Genomic DNA, 20,440 nt, shown 5'->3' on the forward strand with positions numbered 1-20,440 from the left:
GGTCGCTGCGCACAGGCTGCCGGGATGCTGGAGGACTGGGAGGCGGCGGGGGAGGGGGGGACAAGAGCGGCGCGAACATGGCTGCTGTGAGGAGAGGTGAGCGGACGCGTTGCCGTCGTTACCGCTACTCTTCCCGCCGTTAGAGCCGGGCGGAGGGGGAGAGGCGTCTCTTCGAGGCCGTGAAAAGCGGGTTTCCCGCTGTTTTCCGACCGTCTCTGGAGCCAGTTCTCCGCAGCGGCGCCATGGTGGCACCTCGCCGGCCGCCGTAGTTGCGGCTGGCGGCCGTTATCGCGACAGCGAGGGCGACATGTGCGGCGCCGCGCGACGACCGGCGTCTGTGCCGGCAGTTCGCACCTGGGGCACTCCGGTGCCGAGCCAGCCCGGCACTGAGTCCTCGGCACCGAGTCCAGCCCAATAGCCATATCGCGACAAGCCCGATACACGGCTCTGCCTGGCTGTCGGCCCCTCCTCGCCCGAGGCGAGGATCTGCGCTGAGGTAAATCCCGGCGCCTGCAGGTTCTGGGTCACGTAAACGGGGTGTAACGCCATTCTAGGGGTGCATAACTCGTTCAAACGGGGGAGCATCCTTTCCACAGGAAGGGACAAAAATCTTCTTCCTGAGGCTAAGGTGATCACATCAGAATTTCAAGTCTTGTTTCCAAATTATGAAGCACTGAAATTCAAAGGGGGGGGGGGAAGCAGCTGTTCCAGCTCATTACTGTGGTTAAAATGATTAAATTCCCTTTCAGAAATTTCTGAAAGTTTAAAAAAAAAAAAAAGTAAATTCAACCTTAGGCAGACACAACTCATTTGGAAAATTTCAGCTTGAGCAGTTAGCATTTGCTAAGGTCATGAGCAGCTAAAAACAAGCTTGTGTAGTGAGGGCCTGGACAACATTAACTATAGCTGTCACTGCCAGTAAGCTTTTAGCATAGTTTTGGCATAAAAATAATTAAAAGACAGTTCTGTAGAAGATGAGCCAAATTTTCTCTCAAGTAGATGTGCACAGTCACTGACAATCACTTTTTAAATCAAAAGTGGCCAGGGTAAATAGTGATGCTTTTATTTTATAACACACTTAACTGGAGTAGATTTATGATGAAGATCTGTATCTGTTATCTACAAAACTCTCTAGCAAGGTCAGCAGGTTTCAGTTCACGGATTATGTGACAGCACAACTTTTAGTTAAGGCATTTGTACATGCAAAAAGACCTTTCAGCCCATATGGTGGATAGCTGCACTCATAAGAACCAGTTAGTATATATATGAACGTAGGTTCTGCACAGTTCAGAGACTTTCAAGCTCGTGATCCATAGTTATGCTTCATGCAAATACCTTATTCCTGGGGAGTTTGCCTGTTATATTTAAGTATTTATACATTGGGAAACAATTGGTTTTACCCTTTGCTTTCTTCTGGACTGAACAAGCTTAGAATAGCTGGAAATTAGGTGCCAGCCTGTATGTGGTGGAAAGTCACTGTTCCAGGTCTCGCTAATGTAAAAGCTCTGGTTAGCACAATGATAATCTCTGCTGCTCTTTCTGGTGATGCAAGAGTTTGTGTTCTTCATACAAATACTTAAAATTATTCTAAATTATTCTTTTGCCTATTTTTTTTTTTGCTATGCCAGAATGCTCACTTTCAAATTAAAAATCCCCTCAGAAGTAATACAGACTTCATGAATGATAGCAGTGAGCTGATCTCAGTGTTGGGATTAACAACCTGCTGTTATACCTGAAATTATATATTCAACTGGCATAATAATTACTATGTAATTGCATTATCCTTTTCACAGGCATTTTGTGAGGTTTAAATGTTTAACCTATGTGAAGTATCATCTGACTGTCAGCAGGGAGGCATGTTCTAAATAATACTGAGTATCAAACATGTCCATAGAACAGATGCAGGAACATGATTTGTTCCCTCTTGTGGATAATGATAAAAATTCGGTTTAAAGCTAGAACTGGGGAACTGCCATTGGAGAATTCACTAGGGGCTGCCTGTACAAGAAAATTGTACTGCTCTAATTACACTGTTGCCAGCAGAGCTGCCCAGCATGGATGAGGGTACACCAGTATAACTTAGTGTTTGGTTATATATACTGCTCTTTAGAAAAAGTTCCATATTCAGACACTTTTTTTTTGCAAAATAGCAACATGTCTGCATATGCAGTTGTTGCATTTCAAATTAACATCCTACTTTATAGTTTAAAATAACTTTAAAATAGAGACATTTGCTAATTCCTGTGAAAGAAAGGAAATATATCATCTTGATAAAAGGTATTACTTTCACATTAGTGGTTATACTGGTTATTTAATTATAAACACATCTTTAACCATTAGTTACTGCAGAACAAGATGTATAATGAAAACTTTAATTCCAGTTCTGCAAAAAGAAATAAAGCATTCAACAAAACCCAGTTTGGCTAAGTGAGGTGTTTTAGTCTGTTAGGAGCCTATACTCCCTTTATAGAAAATGGAAAGGAGAATGAAGCACATCCAGAAGGCATTTCAGATTATAGGCAGTATGAATCACTTCTAAAATTGCGTGCCTATTTCCACTGCGTTCCCTAATTGGATACCTTAATTAGATGCCTGAAGTTAGTGAAGATTAATTTGGGCCCAACTGCATAAAACTATTAGGTGATAAGGACATTAATCACAAGAAGCCCAGAGATGAAGATGGTGGGGTGACTATGTCCCATTGATTTGATGATAATGGAATGTCTTTAAGATGAACAAAAGGGCCTTAGTTTTGCTGTCTGTTAAATAAGATTCATAACTTTTCAATTCTTTGTGCTTCCAAAAGAGGATATTGAGAATATTAAGAATGACTTAAGAAGAAGAACCGGTCGCTTACTGGTCACACTGTACCTAGGTCAATGCTATCATGTTTCAAGGGAATTTTATTCATATTTGTGCAAAAGAAAATGAAAATTAGTAAAATGTATTGTTTAACTTACAGAAAATACCTTTTTTTGGATGATCAAAGCTATCATGCTTTGAGGTCCTTTGGGTAATCAGAGCATATTAAAGTTTTATGTAGAATGACTTTTCTTTTGAAGGGAACTTGTTTGGGAGGATATTATTTTAGAGGATCTAGGGAGCCCTGTGTTCTACATCACAATTTATAAACAAATGGTATGTTCTGGTTCCCTTGCATGTTTCCCTTGTTCCTGCATAGTTCAGAGGAGATGAAGCGTTATTTGACTATTCATAACAAATGATACGAAAGTAAAATATGAATGAGTTAGGTGTCTGTGTAGTTCTTTATGTTTTGAAAGAGATGCATACCTCAGCAAAAATGACTTTTCACAATAGGGATTTCCCAAAAGTACTTTAGAATTCATGTGTTTGAAAAAGTTATTTTTGGAACCTGGACTGCTTGATCTGAGAATATAGTAAGTCTTCCAGTGAGCTGAGAGAAAAACATTTCTAGAAGAATTTGTAACCCCTCTAGTAACATCAGTGGTTTGAACATTTTTGCAGCACTTTTGGATAATGTTTAGACTAATTTTCTGCTCTTTATTTTTTCCTTCTCAACGGACAGGAAGAACTTCATCGGTTGTATCCTTTTTGTACCTTTCATCCCTCACATATAGGAATCCTCAAAAAAATGGCTGAGAAGGATTAATTTCTTCTTACCTAATAAACCTGCAGAATGCTATCTTAGTGTTAGCTTGTGAGTTTTCAATTATCAGCACCATCTGTATGAAGCAAAAACACTTCTTCCAAGGGAAAGTGTTTTTGCAGTGTTAGCTGGGGGTTTTGCTCAGATTTTGCACCGACTTGGCTTCCATTCATGCACAGAGACCTTTAAACCAACCTGTAGCCTTGAGAGAGGGCTGGCAGACACATTTTATGATGATATAACTCTCATTTCCTTAAGAAAAAAGGCTAAAATTTGGATTTGTGGACTGATCCGCCCAAAAAACATGCAGCATACCACACAGACGGTTGATGTTACAGAGCCAACAAGAGGTAGTAGAAGTGACCTTCAATGGTACTTCCTCATCTCTAATGTTAATCCACCCTATCTTTACTCTTGCCAAGATCTGAGTAACCTCCTAAGAAAAGACACCCTTGTCTTCAAAGGTTTCCATGTTTAGAACCTATCTAGTAATTTTTTGCTCCACCTTCCTTCAACTGGAAGAACACAAAAACCTAGTTCTGTTTTAATAAAATGAGCTTCTCTGGGAACTGGAATACATCCACTGCATGTGGGTGAGTGCTCTCATCAAAAACTGGATGAGCAGTTCCTGTAAATGATACCTGGGATTAAGTCCCTGCTTAGAGATATTCAGAATATTTGAAAAGGACTGGGGGAGAGAGGGGAGGATAAAGAATGTTTTGATTATAGCAAGGCAGAAATCTGGAAATAATGAAATCTGCACTGATAACTTCCTTATTATATATAATACTTTGTGTATATATACATATATATAATACATATGTATATATACACTTACTTATAATACTTTGTATTATTTAAGACAAAGAATTGCATTTGGTATAATTTGGTTATTAAAAATACATAGGAATGGCCAAGCTTCCTGGACTCTCTGAGCCACATTCCGACTTCTTCATGCGGTGGTGAGCCCCAAAATGTACTGCATTTGTCTCCCATATGCCATTAATAACATGCTGCTGAGGCCGAAGAGAAGATGCGTCCTTCAGCAGCTATGTTTCCCCCTTATAGGAGTTGTATGTACGAGTGAATGTGGGTGGGCTCTTTTGGTCTTCGAAGTGTTAGGTATCTCCTATAAACTAGTCGTTTCAACTCCTTTTGTAGTCAACGGGATGCTGCCTTTTAACCTTAGACAGCAGTTTATCTCATCCTAATCAGGAGCTGCTTGACTTTGAAGGTGCTCATCTCCAGTGACTCTAGGGGGAGCCCGGACGACTAATTTAGACCAGATGCATGTTTAAGATGACTGTAATCTTAAGATGGCTACAGGTGAGATGAACTCCCCTGAGAGTATAAGTAAATTCTCCCTATACGTACAACAGTGTCTGCAGTATTCCATGACTTTCCAGAGGCATTGTGAGGATGACTGTATTAAAGATTGTGAAGCTCTCAAATACCTTGGCAGAGGATCCCACGTAGTAAGTATGCAATATAGTCAGATGATTAGAGCTAAATATTCTATTATACAACAGCTAGTTTTGTGAGCAGTGAACTAAGGAAGTCTGTTTCTTATGAATTCACGTCCCAAAATTGAGTTCTTACAGCATTTCTCAGATATATAACAAAGATTGAGCTCAGCTTTCAGTCTTTCCACCATGTGGGCAGTAAACGTCTGTCTGCTTCACATAGACACCTATTTTCATGAAACTTATAGGGATTTGATATATTGGAGTCTGCCAACCCTCTGTCAACTTGGTTAAAGCTGACTAACAGGTAGAGAAGTTGTTTGGGGAAATGTATGCATGCACATGCAACTCATTTCCTTAGGGACTACAGCTAGCAAAAACCCCACGACACACCAAATAAAGTTCTTTAAAACACAACTAAAATCAAACCTAAAACAGCACACTTGTCCTAATTCCTGTTATTTGCAATCCCAAATTACTTTCTGAACCGTACACAATAGGCAGTCAAAGGTGAACCATTTAGTATAATAAGGCATAGCAGTATATTTTAAGGTTATTAGGAAATGGCTTTTTCATGAAATGGATCCTACCTCATTAGTATTAGAAATCCTTAACAATAGTTATCAGCTGTCATCTGTTCCTTTGCAGATTCTATTTTATGTAAATGGAATTTATTACATCTTTTACTTCTTGGCAACTCTTGCAATGATTGTTTATAAAAGTAAGTTCCATGTGTTCTAACGCAGAAGTAGGCTGTGTGCTTATAACATGTTTGTGTTTTGTCAGTATGCCTACTGTATTTTTGTGGCTTATTTACCCTGTGTTATTCTACAGGTCACGTTTTCAGTTATCCAGATAATTTTTTGGCTCCTGATCTTGCATTGCTTTTTATTATGGCCATTCTTGAAGCACTCCGATTATACTTGGGTATGTCATGTTATGAAAGTGCCCTTTAAGTGAAATATTAAAGTCTTTAAATGTTAATCATTCTAAAATTGGGTTTGTGTTAAAATATGCCAGTTTAGCAGACAAACAGATTTATGGAGACTTGTTCATTTATGTCATTAAACGTTATCTGACTGATCAGTGTGTTTGGCCAAAGGGCCAAACAGAATTCTCTCTTGTATGAAGTATAATCTATAATACCATTAAAAAACAGTAGTTGGGGTGTCAGCAATATAACTGTGACTACTGGAATATTGTTGTGCTGTTTACAAGCGAGTGTGACTTGTGAGAATGAACGTGTTGAAACACAGAGATCTCCATTCACTCAGGTTGTACAGTGTCTTTAAACTGCTCTAGCAATGTACAAAAGTAGCCGAATGGCTGGAACTTTGTGGAGCTGGTACTGCTAAGGATTTCCCTGGGCAGCTTAAAGCTGCTACCGTGACTACAGCTTTCCCTCTTACTCCTAAAGATACACACCAATGCCAGAATCTTCATTTCACTAAGCCAGAGCAGTGTGTAAAGGGACTGTACAGAATCCTTGTGCGGACACTTGTCCAGGGCTTGCTGAGACTTCTTAAAGTCCATTTTTTTAAAAACAGGGTTACTATTACAATCTGTGCCAGATATTCCTGAGGCGTCTGTACAAGGCTGGTCTATGTTGAATTCAGGTGGGTTGCTGCAGGGATGAATTTAGCCTACTACCTTAAAGCTCTCTGCATACGTTTGCCTGGAGTCTGGTGGATGAATAAAGGAGTTTCAAGTCTATGTAGTTAATGTAGTCTAATGTAGTTAAATAGCAAAATCTGCTATGAGACCGGCTTGGAAATAAGGTGCAAGTATGAAATGAAGTGCTGCTTTTTCACAATGACATTAATTTGAAATAGGAATAGGTTACCAGGGAATATGGTAGAGTCTAAATTACGTAAGATTTTAGAATCAGCATTGGGTGTCCTTAAATGGGCGCTGTAGTCACCAAGTTGTCAAGCTAGGTGCAGAGGGGTTGGGGGAAAGTTTGATGGTCAACTAAGAGAGAGAGGATCATACGATCTGGCTCCAGCATCTGGTTTCAAAACTGATTGTCTGTGGGGAAAAAAAGGTAGGTGGTGTGCCTTTGGGTATCCGCTGTTCTTTTATTTAGATCAACTTCACAATCAGCAAGAAATTGGTAGTCCGTTGGTCTTTCCATTTGTTCTTACATTTACTGACAATTGCCTTGATTCAAGCCAATGTTTCAATGTGCTCTCAAATGTAAGAATATACTTCAGCCTTTTTTGAACAAAGTTACTCTGTAGACTTGTCACAACAAATCAGAAACTCATATTAGCTTTTTTTTTCCTCCAAGGTTCAAAGGGTAACCTGACAGAAGAAGAGGCTCCATTAGGGCTCAGTCTCGTGATCACAGTCGGAAGTGTCATTCTGTCCGTCTATTTCCTGGTGTGGCAGACTTACGTACTAAAAGCAGATGTCATTATAAGTGCCATTCTTCTCTTTATATACGGGCTTGAGTCAGTGCTACAGATCATAGCCATTGCTGCTTTTGTCAGCTAAACCTCAGCTCTGTCTGGCATAACACATTTTTCCAGCACACTTCTTCTATAAATGGTTTTTTTATATTTACAGTATTTGGGTTGTTTCCATATCAAAATCACATAGAACTTTCTCCTGTTTAAATTACAAGCATTTTTTTGGCAGCTATCTCCCTGAACAGATAGGTAAAATATCCCATATAGTTGCTCTGTAACACTGTCTCATCAATTAGCTTATTTATGGGCAAAGGCCGAAGATGATTCAGGAAAAAGCTGTGAGAATCATTCAGCTTAATGCTATGGTATTCATTAGGGACCTATATTAAATATTCATTCCTAAACAGACCAAATAGCAGCCAGTGTATCATCTACCTGTATGCCTTTGAGATTACATTAGTTTTAATGGCATTGCAGCAACATACAGCTAAAGCAATATGTAAGTGAATCAGGCTAATAATACAGTACGGACTCATTTCTGCCTTATGCTCTTGTGTCTGAGGCCACAGGTTTGTTTTATTATACCTCTTCTGCTCTCATTTGTGCCTCAGACCCCAGTGGTAATTTCCCTGACTTTAGTAGGGCAGTACCTGATCTATTCCAGTGGGAGACAGTTGAATTGAGTTTCGTACACGCACTGAGAGCTGAGCTGGTGTTTGGGCAGCCGGTTCTTATGGACGCAAAGGCCAAAGGCAGTGGTGTATGTTTGTTTCAAATAGGATGGCCTTAAGATGAGCATGAACGTTCACACACTTTTCTGTCCTTTTTAGAAGTCAAACTGAATGTTGTCAAACATGTTTCTATTCAGTATTAAATGTATCTGTTTCCATGATTCTGCAAAAATTGCTACATTCAAGCCTTTTCTGTTAAATGAACTGTGTGCAAGTAGAGATTTTTCACTGTATCAGAAATGTGTACATAATAATGTAAAGCTTGAGGAGTTTGTGGGGTTTTTGTACAAGCAGTTTTATATTCAGAATTTCTTATTTTTGTATTTATTTATTCAAATAAATAATGTATTAAACCTAGGCGCCGTTTGAAGCGCGGAGTGTCTTGTTCAGATCCTAGGGTACAGTTAAGCTACTCAAAGGAAAAAGGTGAGACTGCGTGCAAAAGACCTTTCTGATCCTGCTGCTCCTGTATGTAGGCCATTCCCCTGCACTGGGAAAGAGCATTTGAGTTCTGTGCTAATTTGTACTACCCAGGGGCTGAAAATGCGGTGGTATAGGTCCAGCATTGTCTCAGCCACACTGCTTTTTTTCTTCCAGTGGTGGCAGAAGGGAACAAAAGGTGTAAAAGTCCCTGCGGAAGCACCCGGATTCATACCTCAGTCGTGCTCTGCGGAGCTCCTTCCAAGGCCAGGTAACACCAGCTTCCATCCATGTTACACCTCTCAGTAGCCAGAAGCAAAACATACACTTTGGCATGAATCTCCTTGGGTCGGATCCTCGTCCTGTTCAAATCAGTGGCACAAACCTTCTGTTGATTGAGGTAGGAGCAAGATTGCACCCATGACGATAATGTGAAAGCAGCAGAACTGGGTGCTAAGGAGCAGCCAGGAAATTGACTGACCAAATGTTTCTGTGCTTAATCTACAGAAATCAAATACCCACCCATTTGTTTTTCCAGATTTGCTTCACATAATGGAATGTGCTCATCACACATTTGTTATAGAGTGACCAACATACCAAGCTATAGCTACCCTAGTCATGATGAAAGCATACCAAGCAAAACCCTTTTCTGTACATACATGAGTAAAAGAACACTTATTTCCTGGTATTTAGTTATACCTGCCTCATGCAAAGGTCTGGAAACAGAAAATCTGATAGGATATAAAGGAAAAATTGCTAAGTGCAAAAAAAATCACCTGGATGCAGGTGACATGGCAAAGAGGGTCACGCTTGTTAACTTCATGTGGTAACCTCTGTGTTTTATCTTCCTTTCTCCTTGTGTTCAAGGGCTGCTACAAAAAGAATACAAAATACTAGCACGGCCTGAGGTAGCAAAGACCTGGAGTATAGGTTCATGACATACTAGCACAGCCAGCGGAAGGTGCTCCTACCCCCGGTTGTTTAACTGACTTCCCACCACAGGTCACCAGCCCTTCAGCTATGGCCCTACAACCATTTGTGACACCGAGCTGTAAAACCAGATGAGTAGCCTGAAAGCAGCCCTCCACAATGGTTGTTCCGGTGAAGGTGTTGATTAGGTGGTGGCTGCCATCCATGGCACAGGAACAGATTATGTTTCTGTTTATCCTCGCAGCATGGTATGATCAGACGCTTCTTGGGACAGTTTGCTGGAGTGAAGAGCACTTACCATACAAGTAAAAATAATAAGAGTGTTTTACTACTAATAATACAGATAGAAAACATGAATTAACAATATACATATGATAATAAACAAAAATTCTTGATCTCATTTCAGAGCACCACCTGATGTCTTACAGACCCCTATGGTCACAGATTCCAGGATGGCTGTTAGTGCTTTCTGGGGATCAGCTGACCCCCCCCCCCCCCCAACCTGGATTTACACCCCCAAAAGGGCAGGACAGTTGCATTTCATTTTTCCAGTTCAAAATAAATTTGTCCATAAACTTTTTCTGATTGGATAATCAGATACTCAGATATTTCCGCTGCTGTCAGTCCCTCGCTATGTGATGAATGTAGGAGAAGAAATCTGTAAGCTTCAGACAATTCCTTCTTCTCAGATATTCCCAGGGTTTGAATGGGAATTGTTGCTTATGCTGGTGCCTGATTTAATGACAGATTTGCTCCATGCTGAGCTGACACAAAAACCCAGCGTGGATTGGGCACTGACCTCAGAGTGTTTTTTCTGATCAGTAACACCTTTTCCAATCTGTTCTCACTGTTCGGAGAAGCCAGGGCATGGCATAGTAAAGCCATTGATGACATTTGCCAGACTTAAGATTGCTGGAGCTTTTAATTATGAGGCCCAGCCCTTTTGAAACAGGATGAGCAAGTTGGATGAAAACGGCATTAAAAATTTAGAGGAACACATATTTTGAGGAGCTCAGTTTGGGTGTTGTTTACTCTGCAAGGAAGAAACCTTTGTTCTCAAGCCATTGTAGGGGTGTCTGCCGCCAACCTGATTTAAAAGGCTGATCCCAAGAAGCAAGTTAGTCTCCTGGGATTTCAAACTCAGAGATATTTTTAGAGACAGGACTTTACTGGTCCATGGCCTTTTTTGTGTTCCTAAGCAGGCAGAAACAATGTACAGACCAAACTGCAACTGAAGTGCTACATTCCTCAAGTGACAGTCAGCTGTTTTAGTCACAACGTGAACAGCTTTGAGCTGTGGGAGAGGGAGTAAGGCTTGGGATAGGGGGGACATGCGTTCATTTGTTTCTACATGTGGGAACCAAGCAAACAAAGTTGGCGTACAGGAATTGCCACTGCGGAGTAGAATAATTCCCCATCTAGCTTAGTGCCTGTGTCCCATTTTGTCCAGCATCAACTATTGCAGAGAAGATGCAATCAACTCAGTTGTGGTTTTCTTCCTTGCCTGGAGGAAAATCTCTCTCCTCTGCTTAGCAGTTAAGAGATTTCCTACAGGACACAGCACTTTACAGCAGCCCACTGGGACTATCTTCATAATGAACATGGGGCCAAAGCTGCCAGATGATAGCAAGCAATTTAGTGCCTTAAACATTAGGTAGCTTCTCCACAAAATCCTTCCAACTACCTATTTGCATCCTGGGAAAGTCAGCTTGGCCCAGCAGTCCCACTGAAACAGCCAAGTGGGGAATGACACATTTTAGTGGGTAAGGACCTCCTGCACAAAACCTTTCAACACATAAGGCCTGCTGGTCTCCAGCACAGCTTATGTTTCCCACCACATCTCCCTCAATGAGAAAGGCTCTCCTTTCTGTTGAACTGATATCCCTTCCCCTCCCTGTGTTGTGGTTGCTACTCTCTAAATGCCACTTCTCCTAGGAATGGCTGTATTTTTCATGGTGCACGCTGTACTGAGCTTGTGGAGCACCTCCTGGGATCTCACTGACATTGCTACAAGGAGGGTGACGGGGCTCTGGGTGCGCAATATCAACTACCTGCTCATGTCCTGCAGTGGAAGAGGATTATTTTTCCATCAAAGCCGAGCTGCTAAAATTGTAACTGTCATTTGGGAAACTGGCTCTCCCTCCCCTCATCCAGCTCACTGTGCAGCATTCCTCCCATGATAACTCATTGGGGCGTTTCCTCCACACGTCTTCCTGGACACAAGCCAGGGAGAAAGCTGAGCACTAGCCCCCATATTGTGGCACACACTGAGAAAAACCACCATGACAGGTAACTCTACAAGCATGGAGTTACGGAAGCCACGTTTCCTCCAGACTTGTGTCCCATGGTGGAAGCATTTTTTTTAGTTCTTTCTCTGGTGTGTAATGGAGTTGCAATCACACTGCAGCTATTTCTTCCCTGGGCAGGGAATTGGGGGTATCTCCTCTATCACCAACCCTTTCTTGTGAAAACTGAATTACCTCCAAGGTCTCTTCCTTGCTGTAAGACTTGGCTCCAACTGACATGGCTTCAAAGTATATTGTAGGGCTGGTGGGGAGACCTACTATACACATGCACTTTGACAAAATGAACTCATAAGCTCCGTTTTTTTTTTTTTTTTTTAAGGGGACAGGCTGCCCAGATGGATCTCACACTACTAGTGCCATTCCTGTAAGACACATATGTCCAGCTGATGTGTCCCAGCTAAATGATCAGCACCTGAGCTGATTCCATCATTTTGAAGAAAAGTGCTTAAAGACTAAAATCTTCAGACAAATGAAACTAGATGTTCTTTTAAAGTAATAGTCTGCCCATGTAAGAGACTTTCGGGGTTCAGTTCCCTTCTAAGCCCCAAGATTCATGGTCATCAGGGCTTAGCTGGCAGCATGACAGATCCCAAAGCACAATTCAAACGTCCTCTCCATATTCCGGCAGCAGAAACTCAGGAGTGGCCGAGGACCACACAGGCAATTTCCAGATCAGGCAGGCAGCACCCATAGGCATAAGGACAAGGGTGTCTTCTGCCATATTGTCATCATTTCCTCTGGCTTCTGAGCAGCAGGAGAGGAGCAACCATGGACTATGTGAACAGCCTCGGGAATTTCTAAAGGCATCTAAAGGGGATGGACCTATTTGCCCCCTCCCTCGCCCTCACTGTGCCTTTCCCCACCACTGATGTCCAGGCAGAGACAGCAGGCAAGAGCGAAGCTGGAGGAAAAACAACCCGCGAGCCAGCGCGGCGCTGTGGAGAAGGGCGCTGGGCTGCACAAAAGGTGCCTTGTTCCCCCACGAGGCAGTCGGGCCCCCACATCCCCTCCCTCGGCGGCAATGGAAAACCTAGCTCAGCGCGCTCCTCAGCCAGCCCCCCGCCGCCTTCCACCTCCCCCTCGGGTACAAAATGTTCTCGAGCCAAAAGCTGGAGCGGCACGCATCCCGGCATTGCCTCAAGCCCTCCCTCGGCTCGGCTTTTACCCCTCGCCCGGGAGGTGGCCAAGGCCCCAGCTCCCCGGCATCTCGCAGGGATGCGGCCGCCCGCCGGGGCCACGGGCTCCTAGTTATACAGTAACCTGTTGCTCCGGGTCCCAGCTCCACCTCTCGCTGCCGCCACATCCCTCCCCTCCTCTGCTCCGCTCTCCTCTGCCAAGAAACCTCTGTCACCTGCTCTCAGACAGCCGGGCGAGCGGCACCGGGAGCAGAGCGAAGCCAGGGGTGCCGGCACCCCCAGGGCTGGGCCATCAGGTGGGCTTTGCCTCGCTCGTTTCTCCGTCGGTGCTGCAAAAGGTGCCGGGGCTGGGGCGCTCGGGCTCCAGGCAGAGTGCTTGGCAGGCAGAGAGGGAGCTTGGCTGCTGGAGAATGGCAGCAGGATTTAACTAGGAGGGCACGGCTAAGCGGGAGAGGAAATACAGGCGCCTGGGACACCGCCGGAGACAGGAGAGGCTTCTTAGTACCGGTAAGTCTCTCCTTTCGAACCCTAACATTTCACACACATGCACCCTTCCCCAAGTTTGCCTGCTTCAGAAGCCTGGTTAATTCAGCTGCAGAGGGAGTATGCTCAGAAAGGGGACTGTGGCTGGGAGGACATAAACTTCATAGCTTTATATTTATTTTAAAAAGGGAAGAAAAGAAGTAATTTTTCCAGACTTTTTTTTTTTTTTTCCTGCGTTTGTTTCCCGTTCTTGTGCTTCCCGGCCGGCCCAGATCCAGTAGGTGGCACTTTCTTGGCAGCAAAATGTCCGTCTGGCACAGAACAGGATTTTTTTTTTTTTTTTAATTTAATGAAGTCTGGAGACAGTAGTTTCGAGCAGCTGTTTGTTTGCAGACTTTGGGGTTTCCTTCTTTCGGGACGCGTGCAGAAAGCATTTTCGCCATTTCGACACTGAGGTCCTGCCCAAATTGCCGCTTTCAGTGACCGCTCGCTGCCTGTGACCTTGGCAAAATTCATTACCCTATTTCCAAATCGAGGGAAGGCTCAGTCTAAGCTGCACCACTCACCTCCCATGACAGCCCAGACTCCCCGCGAGCCTTAGTCCATATTAATGACTTTGAGTGCAGCTCTCCTTTCCCCTTTCACGTATTTGACTGGGAAATGCCGGTGCAAATTGCACAGGGGAGAAGGCCGACAGGTTTGATGATTGACGTTATTTTTAAATACTGGGAATAATTGTGAGACAACACAGTAGTCAAATGCAATGATTGCCTGCTGTAATTAGGGTAACAGGGAGTAACGCTTCCATTGCTGGGCTGCTTTGAAATGCTACGTGAACTGAGTGGTATACGCAGGGGACCTGATCTGTCGGTGGTTGCTCGTCTGAGAGCTCTAGTGCTTTGGTGGGATCTCCCCCTAGAAAGGACTTTTTCGGAGTTAAAGAAATGCCAGCAAGAGGCTCAGCCCCCAGCTGATGTGCAGCATTCTGGCTGGCTGAAGGGGAGACCCACGCGGGCTTTCACCAGCGCGGCGTCACATTCCTGGCTCCGTTTAGCTGACTGATCGAGTTGTTCGGTTGAGAAGGGAGAAAAAATAGTCCTTCACAAATGTAAAGGGGAGACAGTGGGATTGAATCAAGGAGCCCTTTAAAACACTGCTTTGAAGAGAGGCTTGGGAGCCATGGTGGGAATGTGTCTGAGAAGTGGCAGATGCGATGCCAGGCATTGCTTCACCCTGGTTAAACAGGGTTTAAATGGGTGTCCGGGGTGACACTAACTGCTCGGTTCCCCTGCGGGGTCTGCAGTCAGACCTGGCCTGAACCTGCTACTGGTTTCCGCCGCTGGAGCATTAGGAAACAAGGCTGGCTGAGGACCTGTCACTTTAGGCTGGCTCCCAGCCACCCAGTATGTGCAGAAATCTGGACGGGGTCCCACTGCAGGATCTGGTCCAGCGCACTTTGCAGGGCAGGGCGGGTTTGTCATATAATGATACAGGTTAGAGGTACGGGAGGCATTTTCAGCTACCTGAGAAAAAGTTGAACATTGACATCATTGAACAGGATGAGGTAAAGTCCCAAGGAAGAGACGATAAGCTGTAAAAGACGGCAAAGCACTGCTGATGTGTGTGCATACGCAGGCAAACATACCCATTTGCTCGGCGTGACAAAACAATTTGCCGATACAAGCTTGCAGACCTTGGCTTTCTGCCTCCATGCCAGTTACCGCCCAGCATGAGGATGGGCAAGGTGGCAAACACAGAGGCACGTAACCCAGCCACTGCACAACATTAGGAGGAAATATTTTTTGGGCAACAGGCTCTGGGTCACAGAAATAGCCAGGCTCTCTCCTTCGGTGCCCACCTTTGTTGACTGCAAACAACTAACCATCAACTGGAGTGACAAAACCTGGCACGGAGCCCTTACAGATGGTTGCTTCTAGGGCTTCATCCACCTGACTCCCCATGGATGTAGGTGCCCCGTCTGTACGGACTGGCTTGTCGAGTCAGGCAGTAGCTCACTTGTGCTGCAGCACATGTGCGCCCTGGTGCAGCACGGAGAAGGCGCTGCTTGCGCTATTGTTGACAACAGACACCATTTTGTGGGGTTGTCCTGCTGTGGCTGCCCGCCCGACATCAGCCAAGGGCATGAAAAGTCAGGGAGGAGTTAGGAGGAACCCAGGCTGGCTAGCGCCGCTCTGGCAGAGTATCTGGGCTGTATGTCTAGCGGAGGAGACCCTGCTGAGGGATGGTCTCAGGGCCAAATCTGCCAGATGTGGATACTGATGTTAGCATCTGACCCTTGATTAGATGGACCTTAGTGTGCTGGAAAACAGAATGCTTTTTTGCAGCATCATAGGATAATTCAGGTTGGCAGCGTAAGTTCATAGGGACAGAGATTCAGAAGACATCTGAATGCTCTAAAGGCCTCAGGAGGTTTCAGTCCTTCTGGCGGACAAAGGAAGGAGCGAAAAAGAGAGAATATATGCATTGGCTTGTGTGGGCTTGAGAAACATCCATATAAAATAAGTCCGGGTGCAATGCTTGAGCGCGTGGGTATTATTCCCTGAGGATTAGATCCTGGGGTGCTGCTTTGGAGCCGTGTCTTTGTCACACTCCCTGCTTTCTTTCTTTCTTCCATGCCATGGTATCCCTCTAAGTGTTAAGTCTGAGAGGCTTTGTGGTTTTGATGGAGACCTAGCTATATTTTTCTTGTGCAGGGCCGAAGTCTGGCCTTACGTTGACTTTATGTAACAGCAGTCAGCAGTACTGCTCTTACCTCCAGGGCAGCTGTTATAGCATGGCCTTTAGTCTATGAGTTTGTTGTGACTGGCAATAAAATTAATCACTCTCCAAAGATACTCAAGCGTAGCATCTCCCAAACAGAAGTGCCAGGAAAAGCCCACTGACTTCCCAGAGGTGGTTTGCTGTGCTGCAGTAAACCTTTCTCAGCAGTCCAGCCCAGAAAGGTGCCCTTCCTGGAACAGCAGCCAGCATGCAGCCCCAGGCAGATCTAGCAGCACAACATGACTTTTTCAACACAGCCTCCTGAACCAGCCTGCTTTGGCCAAGGTTCAGCAGGCACCCAGAAAAATGCCCACCTTCCTACCTAGGAGGTATCCAAGCCTCCCCTTTGGAGGGGGGGAGGAGGGTGATAGCTTCCAGAAACCCTCCTAGCTTATCTGACTGTGTCATGGGAGAGTCGTCTGCATGATCCGAGATGGAGCTTAGGCAGTGTAGAAAGCCTGAGCAATGGGGAGCAAGATCCAAGGAAGCCTAGCAGACCTGAGATCACCATTCAGCTCTGCTGTATTGCTGCCCTGCCTGCTAGACCACACTTTTCATTTGTTGGGGTCAGAGCAGAGGAGTTCAGTCTTTGGGCCCTTCCAGTCCTCAGCCTCTCCACCAAGCCTGTGGTCATGGCAGTGGTGTGGCCAAGGGGAAGGAGCATTAGAGATTTCATGTGCCCTATGGTGTAGCTGGGAGGCAGTGACCAGCAGCTTACCCTACTTGCTTGCAGTGGGTTTGAACTGGCAACCTCAGGGCAAAACTGTGCTGTCACTCATTCCTCAAAATATTTAGTTGCTGTGCATCAAATCACTGTCAAAAGGGGGGTGGAATGGTATGCCCTAGAGCTGATCATGAGAATTGGTATCGTTGCACTGATCCCACAGGAACAAGGCCACCTCTGCATAAGACTCGAGAACTCTACCTCTCCAAAGGAAGCGAAAAGCTTCCCTGTACCTGGGCTGGAGCAGGCCCCACTTGCAAGCTTGAAATGCATGATGCCAGAGGATTTAACCAAAAAAGTCCCAATGTTTTTATTTTCTGGTAATCCAGATAAATCAGGAAGAATCACAATTAAGAAAGGAGGGAAAGGTGTGTAGCTGAGAGCTTGACTGGTTTGGAAATCTTCCCCATTCACCTGCATTGCAATTCCCCAGGAGAGCCCAGCCCTCATTCCCATTCATTCAGTGCTCCCCAGGGCGCTTCTGCAATGTGCTCGCTGGCACCAGGGTTCCGCTGGTGAGTGGAGCCAAAGCTTCCCAACCCTTGCTGTCGGTGCCTTCTGGACATTTTCTTCCTTCTGCTGACTCAGCGGCCACACTGGGCTTGTTGTGAGGATGGAGTCGGCCTCCCATGGCTACCGCTCTTCTCATCACCTCCCTGGTTAGGCAGGATTGCCCTGGGACTGTTCTCAGCTGCACTTCTGGTTGTGGGACGGGGATAGGAACAGCAAGCCAAAGGTGGGGAGTCACATGCTCTGCCTGCTCAACTGCCCTGGACCAGGTGCCGAAGAGGCCAGGCAGGCTCCTTTGGCCCCGAGTTGGTTTGAAGCACCAAACAAAGTGGCTAAGTGACTGTTCCTGCAGGCATGGTTGGATCAGGGGGACTCCCCCATCTGCACAAAGCAAGAGGCTGATGGTGGAAGTTGGAGTGCTCTGTGTTGGAGCAAGGGGCAAGTGCAGCTCTGGCTGGCATTGCAGGTGTCAGGATGCTCCATGCCCTTTCGTCCATCACTGCCTATGGTGGGGTCACAAATGAACTCCCCCACCACAAGCATCTCCCGCAAAGGTTTTCCTTACCCTGTTGAGACAGGCATCTTCATGTGCCAGACATCCTCATTTCAGGTGCCACACTGCCACATCCAGTCCATGGTGAGAGCTTCAGGCAGTCGAGGCATTAACCCACATATTTGCTTCTCCTCTCCCACTCCCCAATACGCTCATCTCAGGCATTTGAAATGGGATGGAGGAGCTATCCAAGAGCCATGGCAGGAAGGGGGCAGCTGACATGATTTTGCAATAGCCCTGGCTGTCCCGGCAGGCAGGTTCAGCACAGATGTGCCCTCATAGCTCACAGGCCTCCATCCTGGCCTTGCCATAGGTGAAGGCAGCTCCTTTGATGGACAGTGGTGTAGTCATGCTCTGCATTTGGTGGGCTGGGGTCTTTGGACATGAGCTTGGAAAGCACCAGCAACCACTGTCTTTCTTTTGGGCTCCAGCTAGAGTATGGGCCCCAAAAGCCTGTTAATAATTTGAATTTGTCTGAATTTTGTTCTTCCTACTTCCTTTTTTTTTGTTTTTCACTGTCTTATCAGTCTCAGTCTGTCCAGATTTATATCCTACAATGGTGAAGTGCACGCCATTCGAATGGCAATAAACCAAAGTTCAGCCACCCAGCAGTAATGCTCACCATTGCTGAGTAATTCAGAAAGTGAAATACTGCCGCTGGCAGGACTGTGATTAAGATCAAGAGAACAGGCACAGTCTGAATCAACATTGCCCTCCCCCAGACTGTTTACGTGAAACTTTCCTTTTACTGAAGGTGCCTCAAAGTGGGAACTATCTGGGAGCAGATCACTGTAAGAGCCCCCGCGTCATGCGCTTTAGCTCGGTGCCACTTGATGCTCCTCATTGTGGTTTTCTGACAGGTGGGACAAGGGGCTCAAGCGGGAGGGAGAAGGGGCTGGAGCTACCACCCAAGCAATAGGTTCTCCCAGGTTCCCCCACTGGGGAATACAAACCAGAACTCCAACGCCAACCCACTTCATTTCTGTGGACATCACAAGTGACTTGTCCTCATCTACCAGCGATTCCTCACTGACTCCTTTGGGGGCACTTCCCATCCTACCGCTCCTGGCGAGAGACTGATGGCAGTAAGGAGGGCTCTGATGGGTGCTGCTCCTTGGTCCAGGTGTTGTCACAGGGACTCAAGGAGACTTGGGGCTTAGGCCAGAACTGAGACTTGTGGACACAAAATCCTCCAAACCAGGTCTGAGGCTCTTACTGGTAACCGTACAGAGACATAAGCAGTGACTCTGCCTTTGCTCTGTCTGTGCTGTAGATATAAACAAAGAGACATCCATTTGCCTGAGCCTGAGACGCTCCTTTCACCAGTAAATTCACTTTATAAAAACACTGGGGAGAGAAGACGAGAGAAAGACAATTGCACCTGCAACAACCATTAATAAATCACAGGCTGGAGCCTGCTCTTATTCCTGACACTGCTGCCTCTTAATTATAGTTGTGTTCGTCTGAGGAGACAGGGTAGGAGAGCCAGACTTTATGCATAAGGGAGCACTAATTAAAATCTCTCTGTTCCCTAGAAGATATTCATGCTTCTCCCTGGGGAAGAAGTGAACGGACTTGTCTCTGGCCATTGCTGCAGGTTGCTCTGTAACATTGACTTTCACACAGCAAGCAGTTCATCTTGTTTTCAGTGCCTGATGCGTTTGGCTTTGCTTCTAGGTCAAGATATGGGACTTTCAAAACTCTCTGAAGAAGGAAGAGGGATAAGATATATCCAGATAGCCTGTGCAGATGTGGGTGGTGCTTGCTCAACACAAGGCTAGGTATTAGGGGATGGTTCCTCAGCTGGTGAACACTGACCACTATGGAGTTTTGCCAGGTGTCCCCTGCTGAGAAGCCAGCTTTTAGTATCTGACACTAGACAGGACTCCTCTGCTGGACAGGGTGTCCCAGACTGCACCCAATGCAACTCCGAGAGGCCAGCCTCTGGCTAGAGTTAGATGGACCTCAACAGTCTTGATCCATGCTCAGATCCACAGAACAGTCATGCCCCTCAGGCTGGCATGGGGAAGGAGTCTTGTACCACCAGGCATCTGCATGCGAGCATCCCTAGCTGATCTTCAGGCGGGGTTGGTACCTGACCATGCAGGCAGGTGCGCTGTTGATTCACCCTTATTTTTATAACACCCAGGAACACAAACCCTTCCAAATTGCAGGAGGAGGGAAGTACATTTGAGCTATGGAAACTGCAGTTTGCTCCACTGAACTCAAAGGGATGATTCTCAGCTGGTGTAAATCAGCATTTTCCAGCTGGCCTTGCAGTATTACAATAACAGTGAAGCCTGGCGGGTGAAGGGAGAGTCCAGTCCAACATCCAGGCACATGCTCACTCCAAACAGGCAGGAC

General features: G+C 45.5%; 2 protein-coding genes across 3 annotated transcripts in view; both read left to right on the forward strand.

Annotated features, from left to right (window-relative positions):
- Positions 1-4,480: 4,480 nt before the first annotated feature.
- TMEM80 (transmembrane protein 80) lies at positions 4,481-8,590 on the forward strand. 2 transcript variants are annotated; one of them, XM_013945388.2, is made up of 5 exons: positions 4,481-4,954; positions 5,035-5,103; positions 5,740-5,812; positions 5,926-6,018; positions 7,382-8,590. In XM_013945388.2, the coding sequence occupies exons 1-5, from the start codon at positions 4,919-4,921 to the stop codon at positions 7,585-7,587; spliced, it is 477 nt and encodes a 158-aa protein (XP_013800842.1). In that variant the 5' UTR covers positions 4,481-4,918; the 3' UTR covers positions 7,588-8,590. The 2 variants fall into 2 exon arrangements, with proteins under 2 accessions (XP_013800842.1, XP_013800841.1); XM_013945387.2 differs by having other exon boundaries at positions 4,481-5,103.
- A 4,685-nt stretch (positions 8,591-13,275) lies between these two features.
- The window catches only part of EPS8L2 (EPS8 signaling adaptor L2), a 79,397-nt gene continuing 72,232 nt past the window's right edge, over positions 13,276-20,440 (forward strand). The window contains exon 1 of the mRNA XM_013945373.2: positions 13,276-13,532. The gene's annotated coding sequence lies outside the window, so the exon portion shown is untranslated. The remainder of the gene's footprint in view (positions 13,533-20,440) is intronic.

The sequence above is a fragment of the Apteryx mantelli genome, chromosome 4 (assembly GCF_036417845.1).
Source record: "Apteryx mantelli isolate bAptMan1 chromosome 4, bAptMan1.hap1, whole genome shotgun sequence".
NCBI classification, from domain to species: Eukaryota; Metazoa; Chordata; class Aves; order Apterygiformes; family Apterygidae; genus Apteryx; species Apteryx mantelli.

Excerpts from the sequence above, each read along its gene's own strand:
- TMEM80 (XM_013945387.2), top strand. The coding sequence starts at position 4,945 with ATGGCTACAGGTGAGATGAACTCCCCTGAGAGTATAAGTAAATTCTCC. Across the intron at positions 5,104-5,739 it reads TTGGCAGAGGATCCCACGTA|ATTCTATTTTATGTAAATGG; the intron begins GTAAGTATGCAA and ends GTTCCTTTGCAG. Across the intron at positions 6,019-7,381 it reads AGCACTCCGATTATACTTGG|GTTCAAAGGGTAACCTGACA; the intron begins GTATGTCATGTT and ends TTTTCCTCCAAG.